The sequence below is a fragment of the Dromiciops gliroides genome, chromosome 2 (genome assembly GCF_019393635.1).
Source record: "Dromiciops gliroides isolate mDroGli1 chromosome 2, mDroGli1.pri, whole genome shotgun sequence".
Taxonomy (NCBI): domain Eukaryota; kingdom Metazoa; phylum Chordata; class Mammalia; order Microbiotheria; family Microbiotheriidae; genus Dromiciops; species Dromiciops gliroides.
In genome coordinates, this window is record NC_057862.1 from 240,752,537 (window position 1) to 240,775,009 (window position 22,473).

At 37.9% G+C, this 22,473-nt stretch overlaps 1 protein-coding gene across 1 annotated transcript in view; it reads right to left on the reverse strand.

The window, feature by feature from the left end:
- Positions 1-22,473, reverse strand: part of SIPA1L1 (signal induced proliferation associated 1 like 1) — a 381,936-nt gene that overhangs the window by 66,861 nt on the left and 292,602 nt on the right. Inside the window, 1 exon segment of the mRNA XM_043981815.1 lies at positions 13,743-14,018. Within this exon segment, the coding sequence (XP_043837750.1) occupies positions 13,743-14,018 (276 nt within the window).

Genomic DNA, 22,473 nt, shown 5'->3' on the forward strand with positions numbered 1-22,473 from the left:
TTAAGTGAATTGCCCAGAGTCACACAGCTAGTAAGTGTTAAGTATCTAAGGCCAGATCTGAACTCAGGTCCTCCTGAATCAAGGGCCAGTGCTTTATCCTCTGCAGCACCTAGCTGCCCCCTCTACTTCTATTTTTATAAGGAGAAATTTAACTAATAATATTTAAATGGATGTGATTTCATGTAAATACTTCATTCTCCAATGAGACAGGGGATCACCCATTCACATTTTCCTAACTTCCACAACTCTTAGCTATGTACTTTTAAAAATCTCCTGGGGGTTGGGAGGGGCGGGGGAGGAGGAGGTGAAGATGCGGAAATGTCATCCACAAACATGGCTGGGAGCTTTTCTCTAGACTTCTTGATTCTTTTTTTTTTTTTTTTAGAATAAGATGGTAGTTTATTTAGGGGGCAAGGGAAGGGAAGGTGGGGGGAAGGGAAAGGAAGGGAAACCAAAAGAAATCCTTGGACTTCTCTTGGGGAGAAAGGCACAAAGCATGTGGCTTTGAGGTACCAATCTCCTCAAGCAGGAGGCTGGTAGGTACTTTTATAGAGGACTGATGGGGATAAGGGGTGACCATTTGACTGTGGAAAGTTCCTTTAGTTAGGGAGGACCATCCCCCACTGGTGGTGGCTAGAGGAGTTGGGTGGCTACAGATCTCTCAAGCCATCTCTCTCTTCAGGACACAAAGGCCGCAGCCACACCCAAATTTATCTCCCCAGGGTAATGGAGATCAGAATGAAGGGTGGAGGTCCCAAAGCTAGCTCCATCCGATCTGGTTCTGCTTATCTCTCTAGGTGTATCTGTCCTCTGGTTTAGTTTCTCAAGGAGAAGGTTCCTTGATGTGCCCCAGAGAACACTCTGGGCCCCATGACAATATATATCTACCACCCAATCACATTCTGGTAGTTGTTGTCTGCTGACTACCAGTACCCTCCCTTTCTTTCCTCAATGAGATCAATAAGCTCACAGTCTTCTTCCCTCCAATGCCTGCCTTCATACTAGGGCAGGGCTTCTTAAACTTTTTCCATTTGTGACCCCTTTTTGCCCAAGACATTTTCATGTGACCCTGGGTATATAAGTATATAAAATAGGTATACATAGCCTTTTTTTTTTTTTGCAGGGCATTGGGGGTTAAGTGACTTGCCCAGGGTCACACAGCTAGTAAGTGTTAAGTGTCTTAGGCCGGATATGAACTCAGGTACTTCTGAATCCAGGGCAGTGCTCCATCCACTGCGCCACCTAGCTGCCCCCTGTACATAGCCTTTTACTGATGCCTAATTTTTCATGACCCCACATTCAGTTACATGACTCCATATGGGATCTCAACCCACAGTTTAAGAAGCTAAGGTACTAGGGGACTTCAACATTCATATTGATATTCCTTCAAACACATTTATGTCCCAATTCTTCAACTCACTCATTTCTCATGAATTATGCTTTCCACAGAAATGATCATACTCTTTATCTTGTCATCACTGATATGGTGGGAAATGGGGTACGGGTTGGGGTTCTTAGGAATTCCTCTTTAAAGAATTACACCCTCTTGCACACAAAACATAGTTAGAATAAGGTGGTAGTTTATTGAGGAACAAGGGAAAGGAAGAGTGGGGGGAGGGAAACCATGAAAGAAATCCTTGGACTTTTCATGGGGAGATTTGGCATAAAGCACATGGCTCAGAGGTACCAAATCTCCGACTTCTTGATTCTTAACATTGTGTCAACACCAATGGGGCATACGTACTCCAAAAATGGATTTACAAAGTGCTCGAAGTCTTGCAAAGCATGACCTATTTTAACAACTCTGTGATGTAGGTACTATGGTTATTGTTAACTGTAGGAAGTTCATGGAAGTTAAATGGCTTGTCCACAGTCACAGAGTTAATAAGTATGAGAAAATTAGAACTCGGGTTTTTCTGACTGCAAGTCTACTCTATTCACTACAGAGCAGTGTCTCTCACTATTTCAAAATGGTAATAAGTCTCCCTTGAGAAATGGACACAGGAAAGTTCAATTTTTCATGGATATGATTATCTGAAAAAGAATCAGGATGGTTATTCTAAGTCTAGTTCAGATGACTTCTTAATGAAGCCTTGATCCCTCTCATTTGAAAGAGTGCCCCTAGTTGAAAGTGGGGGCTCTCCCTCAATTTTTTAGAATACCCTCCAGAGAAATCTTTTTAGAGCTTTCTTTTGCGTGTCAAATTGTATGTTGTACTATACTTATATTTTAAGTGTTCTATCCTATTAGACTGCAGGTAACTTTGAAGGCATGAATTGTTATTTTTCATTTTTGAATTCTTAACACCTTCACAGAGGCCTTGTACATAGTAGGGACTTAATACTGAATTAATTTCAAGGATGTCATAGTGGAGAGAGGCTTAGGAAGAAATACCTTTATTTAAATCTTGTATCTGACAGGTGCTGACTGTGTGACCCTAAGCAAATCACTAAGTAAACATTAAGGAAGAGTGGCTGATCTTCACTGAAAGGGAGCACCCTGTGAAGAAACAACCTACACTAATAATATCACATCTAGACTTTTTAAAAAAAGGTTTTTTCCATGATAAAGGATAAATTAAACTAATTGTTTAAATAGTAAACCTGACCTCATCTACAAAAATAATTTTTACTTGTTCCAGATTATCTGTATTTCTTTTTGAGCCTTCTATGAGGTTGTATATACTGGTTCTAGAGTCAGAGAGGTTACTTTCTTGTTTCATGTTAAAACATCATCTTTACCATGAAGAAACAGATTAGTTTGTGTGTGTATGTTTTTTAAAATCTCTGCTAGGAACATAGCACTGTTAGCCACCTTTTATGACAGAAAAGGTTAGCAAATTTGAAGTACTTATCTTATCTTTGTATAAAAGAAAAAAATGCATGACAACTTTAAGTTTGAGAACTCTCTGAAGGAATTAATCATGAGATAATCTGTTGAGTACAAAAGACTTTCATGGTCATTGCCCATGTGGATGGTATGTGTGGTAAATATCTGATTATTTAAAGGTCTTGTTTTTATAAAATCAGCCACCATGATGATATCCTGTAATGCTCTGGGCACTTCTTGCTCCATCCTTCTCTGCTGCAGTGCTTTGCCTAGGAACTATGCAGTGAATCAATTTTATGTGATGCTCTACTACCTTTGTAACCCTAACCTATAACTCATTTGTTGTTGGTAGTTTTTTTTTAAATGCCAATCAAAGCAGCCACCCAATCACTGTTTTTAATAAAGAAATAATTTACCATTAAGAATCTATCTTGGGGCAGCTAGATGGCACAGTGGATAGAGCACCAGCTCTGGAGTCAGGAGTACCCAAGTTCAAATCTGGCCTCAGACACTTGACACTTACTAGCTGTGTGACCCTGGCCAAGTCACTTAACCCCAATTGCCTCACCAAAAAAAAAAAGAATCTATCTTCTCGGGGGCGGCTAGGTGGTGAAGTGGATAAAGCACCGGCCCTGGATTCAGGAAGAGCCTGGGTTAAAGTCTGGCCTCAGACACTTGACACTTACTAGCTCTGTGACCCTGGGCAAGTCACTTAACCCTCAACTGCCCCGCAAAAAAAAAAAAAAAAAAAAGGAATCTATCTTCTCTGGTACATTTCTCCTTTAGTTACTCATAATAAAATTAATTCTCAGTATAATTCAGTATTGAAACAGATCTAGCAAAAGCCACAAGTTGAGACACATTTTCATCCAACTATAAAGCAAACTTCCCATGTTACATAATTTTTCTTTCTTTTCTTTTCTTTTTGTTTGTTTGTTTTCTTGCAGGGCATGGGGGGGGGGGGGGTTAAGTAACTTGCCCAGGGTCACACAGCTAGTAAATGTCAAGTGTCTGAGGTCGCATTTGAACTCAGGTCTTCCTGAATCCAGGGCCAGTGCTTTATCCACTGTACCACCTAGCTGCCCCCTATAATTTTTCTAATATTTTTATAGCAATGTTTTCTCAGAATCTTCCCATAATATTTGAATTTTAATTTGTTACCATATTATTTTCCATGTATTATTTCAAACTACTTTAAAAAAAGACTATGGTAGGAAAGGGAAGTGTTTTGTTATTGAGAACCCATAAAAAAGGCTTCTTCTAAACATTTATCTTTCCCCAAACTTTAATATGTATTGCATTACTGATTGACTTACATACATTGTTGAAAAAATAATTAGAGGATCATCTTCATGTTTAATCTAGAACATGAATCTGAGTTTTTGTCTTACTAATTATGATGGCTTCATACTATTATTGGTTATTATCTGAAGGCAAAATATATGTTTGGGCTGCAGTTCAGTGTTAATGATAGTTGATGTGCATCCATATTTCAAATATTCTTCTTGGTCATTTTTTAAATGTTTGGTCAACTTCTTGTCAAATCTGACTAATCCATCACTGATTTTACCTCATAATGCGGCTGATATAATGAACTCATACAAAGAACAGGAAGGGCATCAGCCTCACCATTTTCTTTTTGTTCACTTCTGCTCGCATTATTAGCACCATAGCCAATCCATGGCTTCACTGCAGGAGGTGTTTTTAAGCCAATTTTTGTAGGGGAGCTTAGCTGAACCTAAGATAAAGTAGCCTAGAAAACTACTGAAAGTATTGCTCACAGGTGACAATACCTCACAAGATGCTGGAAGTTCATGGAAGATTGAGGGCACCAGCATCAAACCTTCAGTACTGTGACTCACATCTCAGGATACCCAGCACATTGTACATTAACACAAGACAATCACATACAAACACATGCAGATTGAGAGAGAGTGTCTCAAGGTCACTCTATATATTAAGTAAAAGCTTTATTTCTTAGTACAATAGATTAAAATTAAACATTAAAGTGTTTTCTTTCTGCATGCCAATTTTATGCATACTCCACACTGGAGAACAATGATACAGGACCATTTTAAAAATAACAAAACCGCAGAATTAAAATTCATTTAGAAATTTTAACCTTAAACCTGTAAAGCTGAGTAGCAGATTAGAGACTATAAAACATGCAGTATGTTTTTAAGACCAAAATACAGATGGCACTATAATGTGAGGGTCCATAGGCAGAAGCACTAGTGTGTTCCTTTTCAAGGCTGGATAAGAAAACATCTTTTCAATATAGGTATGACCTTACAGGATAATTATGCCCAAGAATTGCAGATACTGGAGGTCTGGGAACTGATTTGAATTTCTTTCTTTGCAGCTGGCTATTTCTTGCTTGCAACTGTGACTTTGCCTAGTGAAACATTAGTCACAAACCCAAGTGCCTAAGTATCAAGTGTTTCCTCTGAATAAAATCATTAACATTTGGGGTATTTTGAAATAATGCATTATGGTTTGCCAGGCACTTTATATACATTATCTCATTTGGTCCACAGCAAAAAGCAAATACTCTGTAACTAAAAACTCCTCATGCAAAGCATTGCACTTTATTTTATCACCTTATCTTCGCTGACAAATATGGTGCCATAATTTAGTTTTAGCTAAAAATCTTCTATAGCAAATTCAATCAAGAGCAACTTCTAGTTCAGTCTTAGTCAATTTTAGCTTGGCTCAACTGAAATACATTTACAAAACTTAGTACTTAAAATATGACTGCTCTAAATTGAACAAACAACAAATGTCATAGAAATTTATTGGCTTTCAATTTTATTTCCATTACTCGATCAGATTATATACTATGTTTATTTTCTCTAGCATAGCATGTATCACAGAATCAGTGCTGGAATGAACCCTTGAGATTGACTACCTTTTTTTAAAAAGCTACAAAATTAATTGTTTTTACTTCTGATTCTGGTAACAAATAATGGGTTGGATTTTGTAATCACTGTGTAGCAACTTCACTAAACAAGTTCTTTTCTTGTTAAATTTTTGCTATTAACTGTGTTTTGTTTTTATCTGGGTTCTGTGTGTATTTAGTAGGGCTATTAGAGACATTCAAGAGACTCCTTCAAATTATTAATTTTTAGTTATATCTACTCATCAGAAAGAAAATGATTTATGGTATAGTTAGTTCTACACTGAAGTAGTGTTGGGACCTTCCTTCAATAAGTCAATTAACTTCTCTGGAACACAAATGATTAATGTAAAAAATGAGGGGGCTTTGACTGCTTGACTAACATTCAGCTCAAGTGGATTCTTCTTTAATGTGAAGTTTTGTTTAAGGGATTACAGGATCACATATTCAGACTTGGAATAGTCCACAGGCGATTTTTTTAGTTTAAAGATGAGGAAATTAAGGCCCAGGGAATGTCAGTGACTTGCCCAAGACCACATATAACAAAACAGGCTTTAAATTTTGGTCCCCCGACTCTACTATATCAGGTTGCTTGCTTTGCAACTGTGAAATTCTCACCTACTAAATTAATACCCATTTGAATATTGAAATTGATATTTTTATAGGATTAGCATATTCTAAAATTTCACAGTTGTTTTTAATTTAATTCCCTTACTATTAGTGATTTAAAACATGTTTTCATGTATTCATTTATAATTTTAAAATATTTTCAGACATTTGTGTTTAAGAGATCTGTGACTCTCCCTGTTTGTGTCTTCCTGTCTCTCCCTTTCTCGGTCATCTTTCTCTAATTCTTCTTGCCAAATGTATTTTGGATTTATTGGTGATTGATAATTTTTAGTGATAGTTTGATGCAAATATTTCTACTATACATAATTACCCTTCTACTTTTACCTTCACTATTTTAATTTGTATAAAAGCATTTATATTTAATTGTCAATATTATTTACTTTACTTTTGGTGACCTCCTCTACGTTCTATGCCATGCTGAAAAATTCTCCCTCTAGATACAACTGTTTGGAAAAAAAAGACACCCCATCTTATTTCCTTCTGATTTTTCACTAGTGAAATTCAAGTCACATATCCATTTTTAACTTATTTTAACATGGCATAAAACGTTGGTCTGAACTAATCTCTGCTAAATTGCTTCCCAGTTTTACCACCACTTCTTGCCAAATAGGGAGACCTTCTACCAGTAATTTATATTCTTGGGTCTAACAAACAATGGGACTACTATCTAATCCGTCACACTGATCTATTTTTCTGTAGGTTTTTAAAAATCTATCTGGAATCTATTTCATTATTAGCTATGCACAATCAAGTGATCAACTAATCAGAGCAAAGATTGACATTAACATTAAATTTTAAGGATAAAGATGAGAGGATAATACCATGCATAGTTTTTCAACAACTCCAAGCCCATCTAATAAGCTGTTGACTATAAAATACGTAAATAAACAGTGACCCTTGTTATCCTTTAAACAATATTTAAAAGAAATAAAACAATTGTCATAACAAGTTGGCTTAAAAAAGCCACCAAACCTTTTTATATTCCTTTACCATTACCTGGCATTGCCTCCATCTTCTGTAGGTATCTTTTTTACATCTAAGATGGTTAATAAATTACCTCTGAATCTACAAGGTCTCTTGAGACAGCTCTCTTTTTGGTTCTAATTGAAACTCTTTCTCTTTGTGTATTTAGGATTCAGTATTTAAAAGCTTCCCATCACTCAGGCTGACATTTCTTGAAGCATTTTCATCCCTGAGATCCTAGCTATTCTTTTTCCCAACTCTATAAAATCCACCTCCCCAAATTTAGGGTCCATGTCTAACTATGCCTGTCTTTCCCATTCTCATTCACGTTTTTAAAAAAGGAACTGTCACTTCCCCACAAAGTTCTCAACATTTTCACCCCAGGGAATCTTCTAGAGCCAGGTCCAGAAAAGAAGTTCCCCTTTTTTGGTTTCTCTATCTTTTGAAGGAAAAAAGATTAAAACAAGTGAAAATTAAAAAAAAAACAAAAACAAAAAACCACTAGCCTATACAAAAGAGACACAAAAGGAAGATAGAGAGGAAGCTAGTGGGGCAGAAGATGGGGAGTGATGGAACCCAACTCTCAGGAATGGGTTAAAAGGGAATCAAGGGGGGAGAGGATAAAGGAGGGGCTCATAGAGGGGTGGGCAAGGTAGTGGACAGAAGTAAAGCAGAGGAGTAAGGAGGGTTAGGGTAAATAGGGTAAGAAGAATAGTGAGGAAAAATAAGGAGGAGGAAAATACATGAGTAATTGTAGCTTAGAATGTAAATGCGATGAATTTACCCACAAAATGGAAATGGAAACAGAAAGCAGAATAAAAATTGAATTCAACAATATGTTGCCATGAAGAAACATTATAAAAATGAGAGATATACACAAAGATAAAATAAAGGGCAGGAATAGAATTTATTATGTAAAAAAAGCAGGAATAGTAATCATAATCTCAAAGTCAAAGTTAAAATAGATTTAATCAAAAGAGAAAAACAGAGAAACTATTATGTGTCAGCAATAGTATTCAATAGTTTTAGACTATTTAAAACAACTAGATGATATAAAATACCCATGTATACCTGCCAAAACAAAGGAACTATTTGAAAACACACATAAAACACTTTTTATACAAATAAACTCAGATACAAGTAATTGAAATAATATTTATTGTTCAATATAATTTTTAAATAACAATTTTGCCTAATTAATCCATGAACTCAGTGTCATCTCAATTAAATGACTAAAAATTATTTTACTGAGTTAGAAAAAAATAATAACAAAGTTCATTTGGAAGAACAAAAGGTCAGGAACTTCAAAGAAACCAGGAAAAAAGATTTTCATCCCTGAGACCCCAGCTATTCTTTTTCTGAACTCTATAAAAGCTACCTAACCAAATTTAGGGCTTTCCCATTTTCATTCACATTTTCAAAAATGGAAATATCCCTTCCCCACAAAGTTCTCAACATTTCTACCCTGGGAACCTCCTAGTTGATAAGAGCCAGATCCAGAAGAGAAGTTCCCCTTAACTGAACACTTAATTGCAGCCTTCTTTGGGGGAGTGGGGAGAAGGGAGGAAGAGTTAAACTAATAAAGTAAAAAATACACAGCAGAGAACAAAAGAAAACCAAGAGGGAAGCAAAGAAAAGCTGGGCAAATCTGAAAACAATGAGTAGTGTTTTGTATATAGGTTTTCATGAAATGAAAATTTATTGTGTTATATTGAATCCTCTCCTACGTTCGGGTGTGTACATGGCAACTTCTTTTTTCCTTTTCTCATTTTGTATTTAAGTTTAAAATAAAAACAACTCTTTGGGAGTGGGGGAGCAGGGCAGTGAGGGTTAAGTGACTTGCCCAGGGTCACACAGCTAGTAAGTGTCAAGTGTCTGAGGCTGGATTTGAACTCAAGTCCCCCTGAATCTAGGGCTGATGCTTTAACTACTGTGCCACCTAGCTGCCCCCCAAAATATTAAAAAAAAAAGAAATGTAAAAAAAAAAAGATACTAGCTGCTCTTCTTTAGGCAGAAAGAGAAAGAAGATGAGCAGTTCAGGTGATCTCAGTTTCCCATTACTATTACAACATGTGCCAGATTTGTGATGTTTCCTTAACTCCTCATTTTTGTCTGTTTAGGTGGTGCACTTTATAGGACAATACTTCTTCCTTTACAGCCTTTCCCCCATTATACCTTCCTTTTCTGGTTCTCGGCTTTCCTCACATGTATGATTTAATACAATGTTATCCTATCCCACTTTTATCTTTTCTGTATTTTGAATAACATACTCTTCCAGTGACAAATTCTGGTAATAAACTTGAATCCAATCAAGTGCCAGTGAAAATTATTGTCAAAATTTGTCCTTTTGCATAACTTTAGTTCACTCTGTTAATTATCCATATTATATGTATATGCAAGTACCTAAGTACATAGATTTTATAGCTTGTCTTTTACTTGGATACTGTCTCCTATGGATTACATTTCTTTTCTACTTTCTTTGTTGTATTTACTACTCAAATTGTGACTGGTTTTGCCAGATTTAATGTGGGCAGCTTTCTCTCTTCCTTTCCCTATTCAGTCTAAAACCCTCTTAATTCAATTTATAAAACTCTTGGCAAATATGCTTTTATTGGCCCTTGTTAAGTACATTCCATCCCTTGTATAAAATACAAGTGGTAAGTCCTGGACAAGCCTAAAAATTCATTCGGCATGTTAGCTATCCTGACATCCCCTTTCCAGATACCATGAGAGAACTCTCTTCAATCTGGAAGGGAAAAGCACTGCATAGTGGATAGAGTGGCAGATTGACCCACTTTTGACATATATAGACTGACCAGCCATAGGACAAATCACTTAGTCTCAGTTCCCCAGGAAATCCTTTAAGATTCTAAATAGACTTGTATCAATGACAGGACTCTGGGAGTTCCATACCAACAACCACTGGTTGACACGAACAACCAGCATCTTCTATTTAAGTTCTTCTCCCCAACTCTCACTCCCTCCTTTGACAGGTGTCAATCTGTAACTGTCAGGGAGTTGCCTGAGGACATAGTGAGGTTAAGTGCTTTGCCCTGGGAATCATGTAGTCATAAGCGTCAGCAGTAGCATTTGGAATCTGGTCTGACTTGGAAGCTGGTTATTCGTTGTGACATGATGCCCCATTCAAAACACAGAGAGTTAAACAAATTTTACAAGATGGCAACATTAAAATTTTAAGGTTAGGAAAGATGGGGGTGGCTAGGTGGCACAGTGGATAAAGCACTGGCCCTGGATTCAGGAGTACCTGGGTTCAAATCCGGCCTCAGACACTTGACACTTACTAGCTGTGTGACCCTGGGCAAGTCACCTAACCCCCACTGCCCCACAAAAAAATTAAAAAAAAAATTTTTAAAGATTAGGAAAGATAAAAGGAAAACAATGACAAATTTTCATAAAGCAGGAATAACCACTTAATCATAACTTTCATTAAAATGAAGGACACCAAGGTCAACAAACCAAATTACTCTTGACTGATATGCCATAGAATTAAGCTGTAACCTTGGAGTTACCTGGGCTTCCTCCCGCCCCCAACAACCTTCATTCTGGTAGTTTATTTACCTCCCCACTACCTCAAAGAACTATCTGAAACAAAGCTGTTGGTAGGGAGAAAGATGCAGAAGGTGAAATTGTCAGTCCACCGGTAACCCTACTCCTGCCAACTTGGACTGTTCCAGCAGTTGGAGTAAACCAAGAGCCACTGCTTAATTTTTATAGCTTACCACAGATCTTGAGAGAATGAGGGAGAAAATACACCAATAAAACACCTTTGCTTCCACTAAAGTCTTATTTCAATGCTGCCTTATCATAGAGTGAAGGTGAACCCTCGTTCTGCAAGGCTATGACTGTGAAGTTTCAGCTCTGATAGATCCTCCATCAAGTTGGACAAGCCTTCAAGTACAAGTCCAAAGGCAGGCTGGATGTCTAGCCAAATTCAGAGAGAGTTATCATTACAAGGTTCACATCCAGGTGGAAGTCTTTTTTTGTCACACAAAGGCTTGCATGAGTTGAAATTCATGTTCCTGAAGGGAGTACCTACCTACATTAATATAGTCAGGGACCTTTAGAAGTGAGAAGCATACCTTCTATGATTTGGAAGATTAAGCCTGGTACCAATGTGGTTACACATTTTCTAGGGCTAAAAGTAGCTAAAGAAGCATGGTACAGTGGAAAGAGAACTGGCTTTGGAGATTAAGAACCTAGGTTTAAATCCCATCCCTGACAATTATGATGTGTGACATGTTAGTTCAGTCATATAACTAACCTTCCTTGGGCCTCACTCTCTTTATCTGTGAGGAAATTGGATTTAAAGGCCTCTGAGGTTCCTTCAAGTTCTAGAACTCTATGATAAAGAATTCTAGAATTGTTAATTCATCAAAATATTTTTACCAATAAGAGTCAATGCTTCCATAACTGGCTTTTGTATCTATCACAAAAAAATAAATTCTGGATAGAAAGAACTTTGTTTATTTATTTTTTGTTTGTTGTTGTTGTTTTTTGTGGAGCAATGGGGATTAAGTGACTTGCCCAGGGTCACACAGCTAGTAAGTGTCAAGTGTCTGAGGCCGGATTTGAACTCAGGTACTCCTGAGTCCAGGGCCGGTGCTTAATCCACTGCGCCACCTAGCTGCCCCCACCCCCTTTTTTAATAAAGATAATACAAGACAAACACACTGCATAAGAAAGCTTGCTGATTTGTTTCAAAGAAGGGCTTACCATTAAGGAATAAATGCTTATCATTATTACAAAAACTTTTTTCTAAATCTATGAAAAACTAATGTTTAGGACCAATTCAGTGATTTCTTAAGATTAAAAAAAAATTCAAACCAATATAGCAATTTAGCAAATGTAAATAGTGATGTTAAAGAGGGGATACATTAGTGAACTAATCAGCTAGATTCTTTAAAAGAATCACTTTGGGGGAGTAAGTCAGGTACATTAAAAAGGAAAAAAAAAACCACCATGGTAACATCTAGAAACTGAATTTACATGGCACCATAGTGTCATTAAATGGTTAAATCCCCAAATAATATACATCAGCTGTTAAGAATTTAACTCATTCTCGTTATATCAAATATGCTTCCTAACCATACTTTTAATACTTTATGAGATGTTGTTCCATTTTCTGAGTAGAGATGGAAGAAGCCATTCTTGAACAGTATTAGAAGGGGCAGGGGTAGTAGAAAAAAATGTACTCTGGCTATGTGGCTCAAGGTAAAAATCACTGAAGAGTGCATCAGAGAAGAGGCTGCAATTGCAGTAGTGAATGAACCCCTTATCTTAGATTATCCAGTTGGACAGTTTCCTTCACTGGCATAGGTTTATAGTACTTGTCTATTTTAGATTTTTAAGTATAAACTCATTTCCATTTTAATAGAACTGGGTTGAGTTTAAATAATGTTCTCATAAAAAGTTTTACTCTAAGTTAGATGAGACTAGAGCAAGGCTAAACTATATACAAGGTTGACATGCCTCCAACAGCCAAATAAAAGTCTAGCTACTTTAAGACAAAATGCTGCAATATGCTCCATTGTGAATGCCAGGAAAAACAAAGTGAGACTTTTTTTCCCCTCTGGACCCAAATGGAAATCTGATCATTTATCACAAACCAAAGTGCCAAAATATAGCTTTAAATTTCATCCTCAACTGTAATGTTTATTTCTTGCCTTTGTCTCTTAATCCCTCTCCCCTTTGCTTATTTTTTTTAACATATTATCCAAGTGAAGCCTCCTCCCCATAATTCTCTTCCACCTTCAGAGCAGTGGAAAGTATGTGGTATAATGTACTAGTTGGCTTCCTTCCTCCCACCTCTTTATTAACCAAGTAACACAAACACAGTTACTCAACCAAAAACCTGTATCATTTTGCTAGTCTTCACATCACTAACCCCATAAAGATGAATATTGTCACAGATGATAATATGGTCACCATCTCCTCAAAGATGTTTGCCAAGTCCTGATCCAAAAGGGTACTAGTTTGCAGGGTTGATTTTTATTTTTTTTTTAGCACCATATGGAAATTAAATTACAACTTCAGAACTACCATTGTGGGGAGCCAAAGGTATTCCTAGGTTATACTCATGCTCTATTCAAATCATGGCCTTAGAATATGATGACAGTACAGAAGTTATTTCCTTATGGATTGTTTGAGAAATTTTCAACTTTTGTTATAAAGGTCCAAATAATTAAAACATATGAATGCCTAAAGTTGAGCCTGCCTTTTTTAGTTGTGTGTAAATCTTGGGCACAGGCTGAAATTTAACCTTTTTAAAAAAATGAATTTCATTGGTATCTTTTGTTTTTACATTTCCTAAATTTTCTCCTATATTTCTCCTCTTCCACCCCCACTCCCCCAGAAGACAATTTCCACATAACAAAGAAATCCAACCTTTAGAGAACAGAATTACCTCCGTTCCAAGGGGCGGCCATCACTAGAGATGCTTCGAGGAATATTGGCAGCTCGTTCTGGAGGTTGCATCTTCCCATCTCCTTTTCCAGAACTCATTCGGGAAATCACTGGACTTTGGACCTGGGAGGGTACTTGAGACCCATGAGATCCTTGCCCCTTGTTGGCATTTCTCTGCCATTTGTTGTTATTTCGGAAAGGGAACTTGAATTCATAGGAAACCCCTTCATTCATTTTGTAGTCCATCACTGGCATGCGGTATGTTTCAGAGCAGCTCCTGTTAAGATGGAAGTATAAGGAAAAATGGGTTAGGGCCTCTTTTCTTCCTTATTATTATTTTTTAAAACTTCACTGCTTCCTATTAACAGTTAAAATGCAAATAAAAAGAGATTTCACTGCCAGGCAGATACCACCAAGAGTATCATAATACCAAAATATTTATATAAGTACATTTTGTTGTAGCAATCCATCAGTGAACAAATATTTAAGCACTTATTATGTACTAAAAGCAGTCCTAAGTGTTGGGGATAAAATGACAAAAATGCAATAGTCGCTATCCTCAAAAAGCTTACAATCTCTTGGGGAACAGACACATATACAACATATACAACACACACACACACACATTAAATGCTTTGCCATTTTTGTGGGGGAAGGCACCTAGGCAGGACAAGTTTTACCATAAAGGTGAATTGAGTCTGTCAGCGGAGTATTGAAGGAAAGAAAGGATTCTGAGTGGCAGAGAAGATTTATAAGGTGGGCATGGAAGGCTGCCAATACAGAGTTATGAAGTTGGAGTGTCATATGTGCAGATCAGCAAGAAAGCCAATGACTGCCTTGATAGCAAGATGAATGTCACAAAGACATCTTAAACTCAACGTGGCCAAAGTGAACTCACCTCTCCTCCCTACTCCCTATTCCTTCCAACGGTTCCACCAGCCTCTCAATCACCCAGGCTGACAACTATGTCATCCTCCACTCCTTATCTCTCTCCCCCCATAGCCAATCAGTGAACAAATCCTGTCAATTTTATTGTTGTAACTTCTCTTGCCTATGTTCCCTTCTCTGACGTGGTCACCAACGTGGTGTGAAGCCTTAATGCTTCCCACTCGGAGCACTGCAATTGGTTCTCCTGCTTCAAGTCTCTCCTCATGTCAAACTGATCTTCCTAAAACACAGGTCTGGCTATTCCCACTTTCATGACTTAAACTCCAGAGGTTCCCTATTACCTTGAAGATCAAACACAAAATTTTCTGTTTGGTTTTCAAAGTCCTTAATAACCTATCCCCTTTTCCAGTCTTCCTAAATGTTACTTCCCTCCATATACTTTGTGATCCAGTGGCATTGGCCTCTTTATTGGTCCTCAAACGAAAAACTCCCATTTCCTGATTTAATGCTTCTCCACTAGCTGTCCTGAATGTCTGAAGTATTCTCCTTCCTCATCTTTATGTCACATCATCCTCGGTTTCCTTTAAATCTCCCCTGAAGTCTTACCTTCTGCAAGATGCCTTTCACTGTCCTCTTTAATCTTAGAGTCTTCCCTCTAAGATCACCCTAATTCATCCTGTATGTATCCATCTGGTTTCTAGGATTTTTTGCATGCTGTCTTCCCCCATTTAGCTGTGAGCTTCTTGAGAGCTGAACTTTTTTTGCCTTTCTTTGTATTCCCAGAACTTAGTACAGGGCTTGACACACAGTAGGCACTTAATAAATACTAGCTGACAGACTGACTTTAACAGCTGTGTAGAGGCTGGACTCTGGGGCAACACTCGAGGTCAGGAGACCAAATAGCCTTATATTTGTATATGTAATACTCCAAGTGAGAGGTTATGAAGGCCAAAACTTGAGTGGAGAGAAGGAAACTGGCTAAAGGAAATGCTGAGTAGAAAGGCCAAGTGATGACAACGGACTATATATGGGGTGAGGGGAAAGCAAAGAGTCATGGATAATGTGAAGGTTGTCGACCTGGGTAACTAAAAGGTTGGTGGCATGTTTGGCAAAAATAACTGGGGAGATTTCTAGGTGAGACGGTAGACCAAAGACAGATGAGCACCAAGTACATAGCCTTAATGTACAAGTCCAGTAAAAGGCACAATTGGGATGATGAACTAGCAAAAGTGATTGAGGAAGGGATATATTCAGAAATGAAAGTGAGATAAAAACAAAAAATAAAAATAAAAAAATTTAAATGGAATGAAAAAATTATCCACTAAAATTTCAATTTGCGAGAAAAAATTAATGTGGAAAATCATCTGCTGCCTTTCTTCCAACTTTTCCTCTAACCTCTGAGTAAAAACATTCTTTTTCTCTCAAAAATTAATACCTTAGGAAATTTAATTTGAATATTTTCTATTGTTCTTTATTATGAACTTAATAAAAATTGAAAAACCTCTATATGCAAATAAGAACTAAAAAGGGACATATATCAAACTGTGAACTTTTGTAATGGCCTATGTTTTAAGTGTACATAAAATTTAACACAGCAGTAAGAAAACTGTCACAGGGGTCTAACCTTCTAAATGTCTTTTTTATTTCTTTTGTGTATTTTTTAAATGAGCTATTGACACTGCCTTGCAGAGAAGAAATGGTCTAGAGGTACAGAATGAGAAATGCATTTGTATATGGATAACATATTGATTTACCTTCTTTGACTATGCTTACTGGGCACAAGAATGAGTTGGTTAAGGAGCAAGGGGTAAAGAGTTGTTTTGGTGGTTAATGATAGAGCTGCAGACAAAATATTATCCTTTCTTATCCTACCTCTGATATTGAATAGCCTCAATTTCAGACAATTAACTCTAACACCTCTATTCCTTCTTGTATAAAATAGAAATAACTAGGGCTTGAAATCTGGCTGACAGCTTAAGGAAACTAAATATGGTCAACTAACATTCAAAACAATTCAAACAACTGTAAAAGGCCCATTATACACATGGCACAATGCTAAATGCTAAAGATACAAAGATGAAAAATTATAGAGTCCTTCAAGAAGCATTCCAAAGGCAGAGGAAATGGTATTCATATAGCTTTTGACACTTTACAACTGTGGAAATTTATTTTGATTTGGGGACCCTACCTTTAGGCAGAGATTAGAAAGCCTTAGGCCCTCAGGGTCTCTTCTGTGTGGGAGGAGCTGGTGCCCCTCCCCCTGGCTTCAGCTGAGCCAGGAAGCCCCCTGGGCTGTACAAGACAAGGTCAGACAGCTGGGGGAAAAAAGCCCCTAGCTCCCTCCGACCTGAGCGGAGCTATCCAAAAGATCCCAGATAGCCTATGCTGAGGCATGTGAGGCTGAAGCGCACCCCCCACCCCCAACAGGCGCAGCCCTGGCTGGCAGATTAGCTTGGTCTGTGGGGGCGCAGGAAGCCCCGAGATTTGAGTGGAGAGAAGAAAAGGTATATATAGACCTGGGAGTTAGACTCAAGGGGGCAGTCAAGGGGATGGACAGACGGAGAAGAGGTCAAGGGGCTGCTGACCAGATGGCAAAGGTTGGAGAAGACAGACAGGGGGCTAAAAGGATGCAGGAGAAGATGAGAAGGACTAGGAGCAGAGAAAAGAGAGGCCGAAGGGCAGACTGACAGAGCAGACAGACAGAAGGTAGGTGAGAGAGAAACACAGGGGTTCAGCAGTGGCAATAAGGAGAGGAAAGTTAGAAGCAGGGGATTTACAAAGTGAAAGGGGCTCGGAGTTAGAATCAAGGACCTGAGTACCCTAAGGAAAGAGGTGGCTAAGGCCCTTATTGTATTTAAGAAGTTCCAAAGAGATGCAGTGGAAAGAGACTCACCTGCAATACAGTCAGGTTGTACGTTTTATTTCCCTGTATTCTTAATTTTAAATAGTATCTCATAAATAAACTCTGCTTTGATTATTTAGTTAAGAGGCTTCTTAATCTTTTTCAAGTATCAATTTTGGGAGTGTGGTGGAACTTTATAAACGCCCCATGCTAAGTTAATAGCAGTCAGATAGCACAGTTAGTCTAAAGTCCCAAAATTAGTACTCCAGTCAGATCAGCCCCTCAAATTAGTCCTAGTCAATTAAAAATATTCCTACATTTGAATGGCGACCGTGGCAGGACTTACGGCCCAATTATAATTTCTCTAAACTTATAATTTTTCATAAATCCAATTATATAATTTTTCCAGGTTAGATACAGTTATTAATAATTATTTTTTTTTACACAACCTGCTTTCTTCACAACCCTGTGAGGTAGAGACATGTATATCATCCTCAAATGAAAGAGGAGGAAACTGAGGTTCAGCTAGTAAGCATCAGAATTGAGGCTATAATCCAGATCTTTTCTGATTTCAAGTCCAATATTCATTTTATTAAATACCATATCACCATGTTTAGGACAAAGGAGAGCTCAAGAAAAAGTGTGTTGAATATCATGAAGCAAGAGATAATACTTTCAGCTCAAGACGGGGTAAGAGCATCATGAGAAAATTTTATAGAAAAAGGGCCACCTAAATGGACCTTTAAAGGGAGAGAAGGATTTCAACAACTAGATTAATAATGAAAGATCATGTTCCTAGAATGAGGGATGGGCTGCAAAAATGAAGGAAGACAGAAGAAAACCAAAGAACAGAGAGCAATCAAAAGTACCTACAACATATGGATAATGAAGAGGAAAAGAGTGGAAGTAGGCTGCAGCCAGACTGTGGAAACTTCCAACAACAGGTTCTGGCATGAAGTTATTTATATTGACACTATTAGTAATGTTTGAAGTTGCATATTATTTAAAAGTAGCTTACCTATGAAAAATGGTTCATGTAAGAAGACCCAATTAGGAAGTATGACTGAAAAAGAGATAACGTGAGACCGAGGAATGATAGATCAAGAGTTGCGGTAGTGTCCACGAAACACCAGACATTATCAGAGCATGGTCCTGAGCATATAAGGTATATCTTATAGGAAAAATGTATGGAAAGACATGATGATTGGTCACATAGGATAAGAAAGCACAAAAGACAATTTGCACCAAAGGGGGAGGTAACCAAAATAAGTAACATGGACCTAAGGCACTGAAGCTTGACTTGTTAAAAAAAATATTGCCTGTGCCTCAGTTTACTCATCTGCGATGAGATGTTTGGAGGAGATATTCTCTTGAGGTACCCCCTAGACTATGAATATAGGATTATGTGTTTCTGATAATAATGGGGGGGGGGAAGCAACTCACATTTAAGAGTACCTTGTATCTAAAAGTGCCTTCCTCAAAACTTGGTGACTGCACAAATATTGTTATCCCTAAAATGACTTGTTTAGGGAAACAGAGATAGTAAAAATAGAATCCCACCCTTCAAAATTCCTTATTTTAGGTGAGGACAACACTACTCATTCCAAATGCAACAAATTTGAAACCCTGACATCATTTGTAATCCTTCCACACCCTTTCCACTCCCCTTAACTCCCATATCCAATCACTTGCTAAGTCTTGTTGATGGTACCTTCACAAGATAGCTCACATTTATTCTCTTCTCTCCATTCCCACAATCACCAACCTAATTAAGGTTCTCATAGCATTTTTTTTGTCAACAAAACTTGTTTTTTTATTCCTCTGTAAGTGATTTTTCAACCAGCCTCAGACTGAGGCAAGGAAACACATACATGTATAATTAAGTATAAAACACACACAAAATAAGTACAAGGTAATTGAGAGAGGGGTAGAATGGAGCAAGATACTAGCAACTGGAAGGAAGAAATAGGAAAAGCCTTTTGAAGGAGGTCACATTTATTTGGTCTATGGATTTTTTTTGTTTGTTTAACTTTTTAAAAAGTTATTTATTTAGAATTTTCCCCGTTACATGTCAAAACAAATTTTCATATCGATTTTTTTTTTTAAGTGAGGCAATTGGGGTTAAGTGACTTGCCCAGGGTTACACAGCTAGTAAGTGTTGAGTGTCTGAGGCCGGATTTGAACTCAGGTCCTCCTGACTCCATGGCCCGTGCTTTATCCACTGCGCCACCTAGCTGCCCCCACATCGATTTTTAAAAAAACTTTGTGTTCCAAATTTTCTTCCTCCCTCTCTCCCCATCCCTCTTTAAGAACTCAAGCAATTCAATATAAGTTATATATGTGCAGTGTTTGCACCAGAGTTTTGTACACATTTCCACATTAGAACTAACAAAAAATGTATACTTCAATCTGTATTCAGATACTATCACTTCTTTCTCTGTAGTAGGATTGCATTTTTCGTAAGTCCTTCTGATAGCATCCTGCTCATCCTTTCCTTTTTTGTTTCTTGCTTTTTTTGCAGGGCAATCAGGGTTAAGTGACTTGCCCAGGGTCACACAGCTAGTAAGTGTCAAGTATCTGAAGCCCAATTTGAACTCAGGTACTCCTGAATCCAGGGCTGGTGCTTTATCCACTGCGCCACCTAGCTGCCCCCCTGCTCGTCATTTCTTACAGCACAATAGTCTCATAGCTTTTCACCTAGATTATTGCCACTGCCCCCTAACTCAATCAAGTCTCTGTTTATCACCAATCCATCCTCCACGTAGCTGCCAAAACAAAGTTTCTGAAGTACAAGTTTGACCAAGTTTGGCCACATTACTCCCCTGTGGAAGGACCTTTTGCTGCTCTCTCAATGCCTTCAGGACAAAATACAAAGTTTTCATTTGGATGCTTCCCAATCTGGCTCCAGTCTACCTTTCCAAGCTAATTTCATATGATATCCATTTGTGTGCTCTATATTCCAGCCGAAATAGCCTCCATGCTGTTCCTCAGAATCAGTATTCTACCTTCTACCTATGGATATGGAAAAGATTCCAGACTGCTTTTCCCTAATTGAGGTCCTCTCCTTCATGTAATCAGAGGAATTGAAATAACACTGAAAAAAAAGGAAATCTTTTGAGAGAAAGCAGGCAGTCACCTCCAGTATTTCCTTGTTTGCGGGACTCTCTCAGACCTTCTAGGAGAATGAAAGGGATGGAATGCCATATATAGAACACATAGAGAAATATAAATTATTTATCTGACACTTTATTTTTACAACTGGCTTTTGGAAGTTCCCTTTTTGCTTCCACTACTCACAATAATCAGATACTCAAATGGCCCACTGATTTGACTGATATGAGTATTCCCTACAATAAGGCATCACAAGTCATGTCCTTGATGCTTGTCCACTTTCTTATCTATGTTTTTCCATAAATTTGAAATGGGAACTTTCACCCCCTTCAATATGCTAGGGCTCTTCTCTGTCTTCTCTTGAAATCACATGGGTAACATTCTCCATTTGTTATTCCTGGCTCTTGCTATGTGATCAGCTCATCTCTTCTGACCATACATTTCTGTGACAACATCCTTTAAACTGTTTATTCTTTGCAAACCCTTGCCTTGAATGAACAGTTGTTTTAACTTTCCACTACACCACCTAGCTGCCCTCTGAACAGTTGTTTTTAATGGTTATCAACAGAATCAATAAAAATGCGGTCTATTCATGTACTAGAAAGGTTGACTGTCCTCAAAATATGAGGATGATGGGCTGGAGAGGCAGGCCAGGGTAGGTGAGAACTACATAGCCTCATTCTGGAATAGCATTAACAGCTGACAAAAGGAAGAAAAGAGGAGCAACGAGTCAAAGAACAGAGTAATTAGTTGCTAAGAAAACAGCAGTGGGGGTGTGAAGTGCAGAGGAGGGGAGATATGACAGAAAAGCATTATCCTATTCTGCTTAAAAAAGTGAAGCAAGGTGTTGATGCCTCAGCTATTCCCTTTGAAGTAATTTCTGAGGGGAAGGGACAAGCAAGGCTTTCAGGTCCTCCAAAGGCAGCAACATCATTTCACACTTAGCAAAAAAGTCTGAAAGCTGTTGTGTGCCACTATCATCCATCCCTCCTTTGCCGATAAGATGTGTTCAGCCCTGAAAGGAGATGCCATTTGCCCTAATGCCCATGGGTGGTTCTGTGGCAGGAATGGATGATTCCTGGCTCCTTTTATCACATACTAACACATAGATTTTTCAGCCCCCGTTTTAACTGATGCTGGCTTTGTTCAGTGTAATGAGTTCAATCTGTGAGTGCTATTGTTGGGAGGTTGTTTAAAAAATAATTTGGCTTGGTTTCCACAAGTAAGAAAAGGCTACTTTCCATACCAACTACTTGTGCCAAAAACATATCATCTGTAAACCTCAGGGAACTTGTTCTACTTCCCATGATGTCCATGTGTGCCTGATATTGTTGCTACCCTCTATTATCTACATTTTTTTTTTTCAGTTTGAATATTTTCTGCTCTGATTTTGAGGATCCCACAACACTCGAATCTTTCCTCTTATTTCCAGGCAAGTAACAGAACTCTAAAATTGGGAAATGTTCTAAATATCTTGAAAGCACCTAAACCATATTTCAAAAGATAATCTAGGGGCAGCTAGGTGGTACAGTAGATAAAACACTGGTCCTGGATTCAGGAGAACCTGAATTCAAATCCGACTTCAGACACTTGACGCTAGCTGTGTGACCCTGGGCAAGTCACTTAACCCTCATTGCCCTGGGGGAAAAAAAATAAAAAGATAATCTAAAATCTTTAAAAATGTCATGACAAAGAGATGGAAAAAATAACCAGGTAAAAACTTCTAGACATTTGCTAGTAAAACAAGTATATTATAAACCTTTAAGTACTATACAAAGAGTTATAAGACAAAACTTATTTAACAAGCAGGTGCTGAACTCGGTTCTATTAAAACTTGAAATGCTGTATTTTGCAGTAGCACCCAAAAAAACCAGTTTCTTCTGAGTTCTGT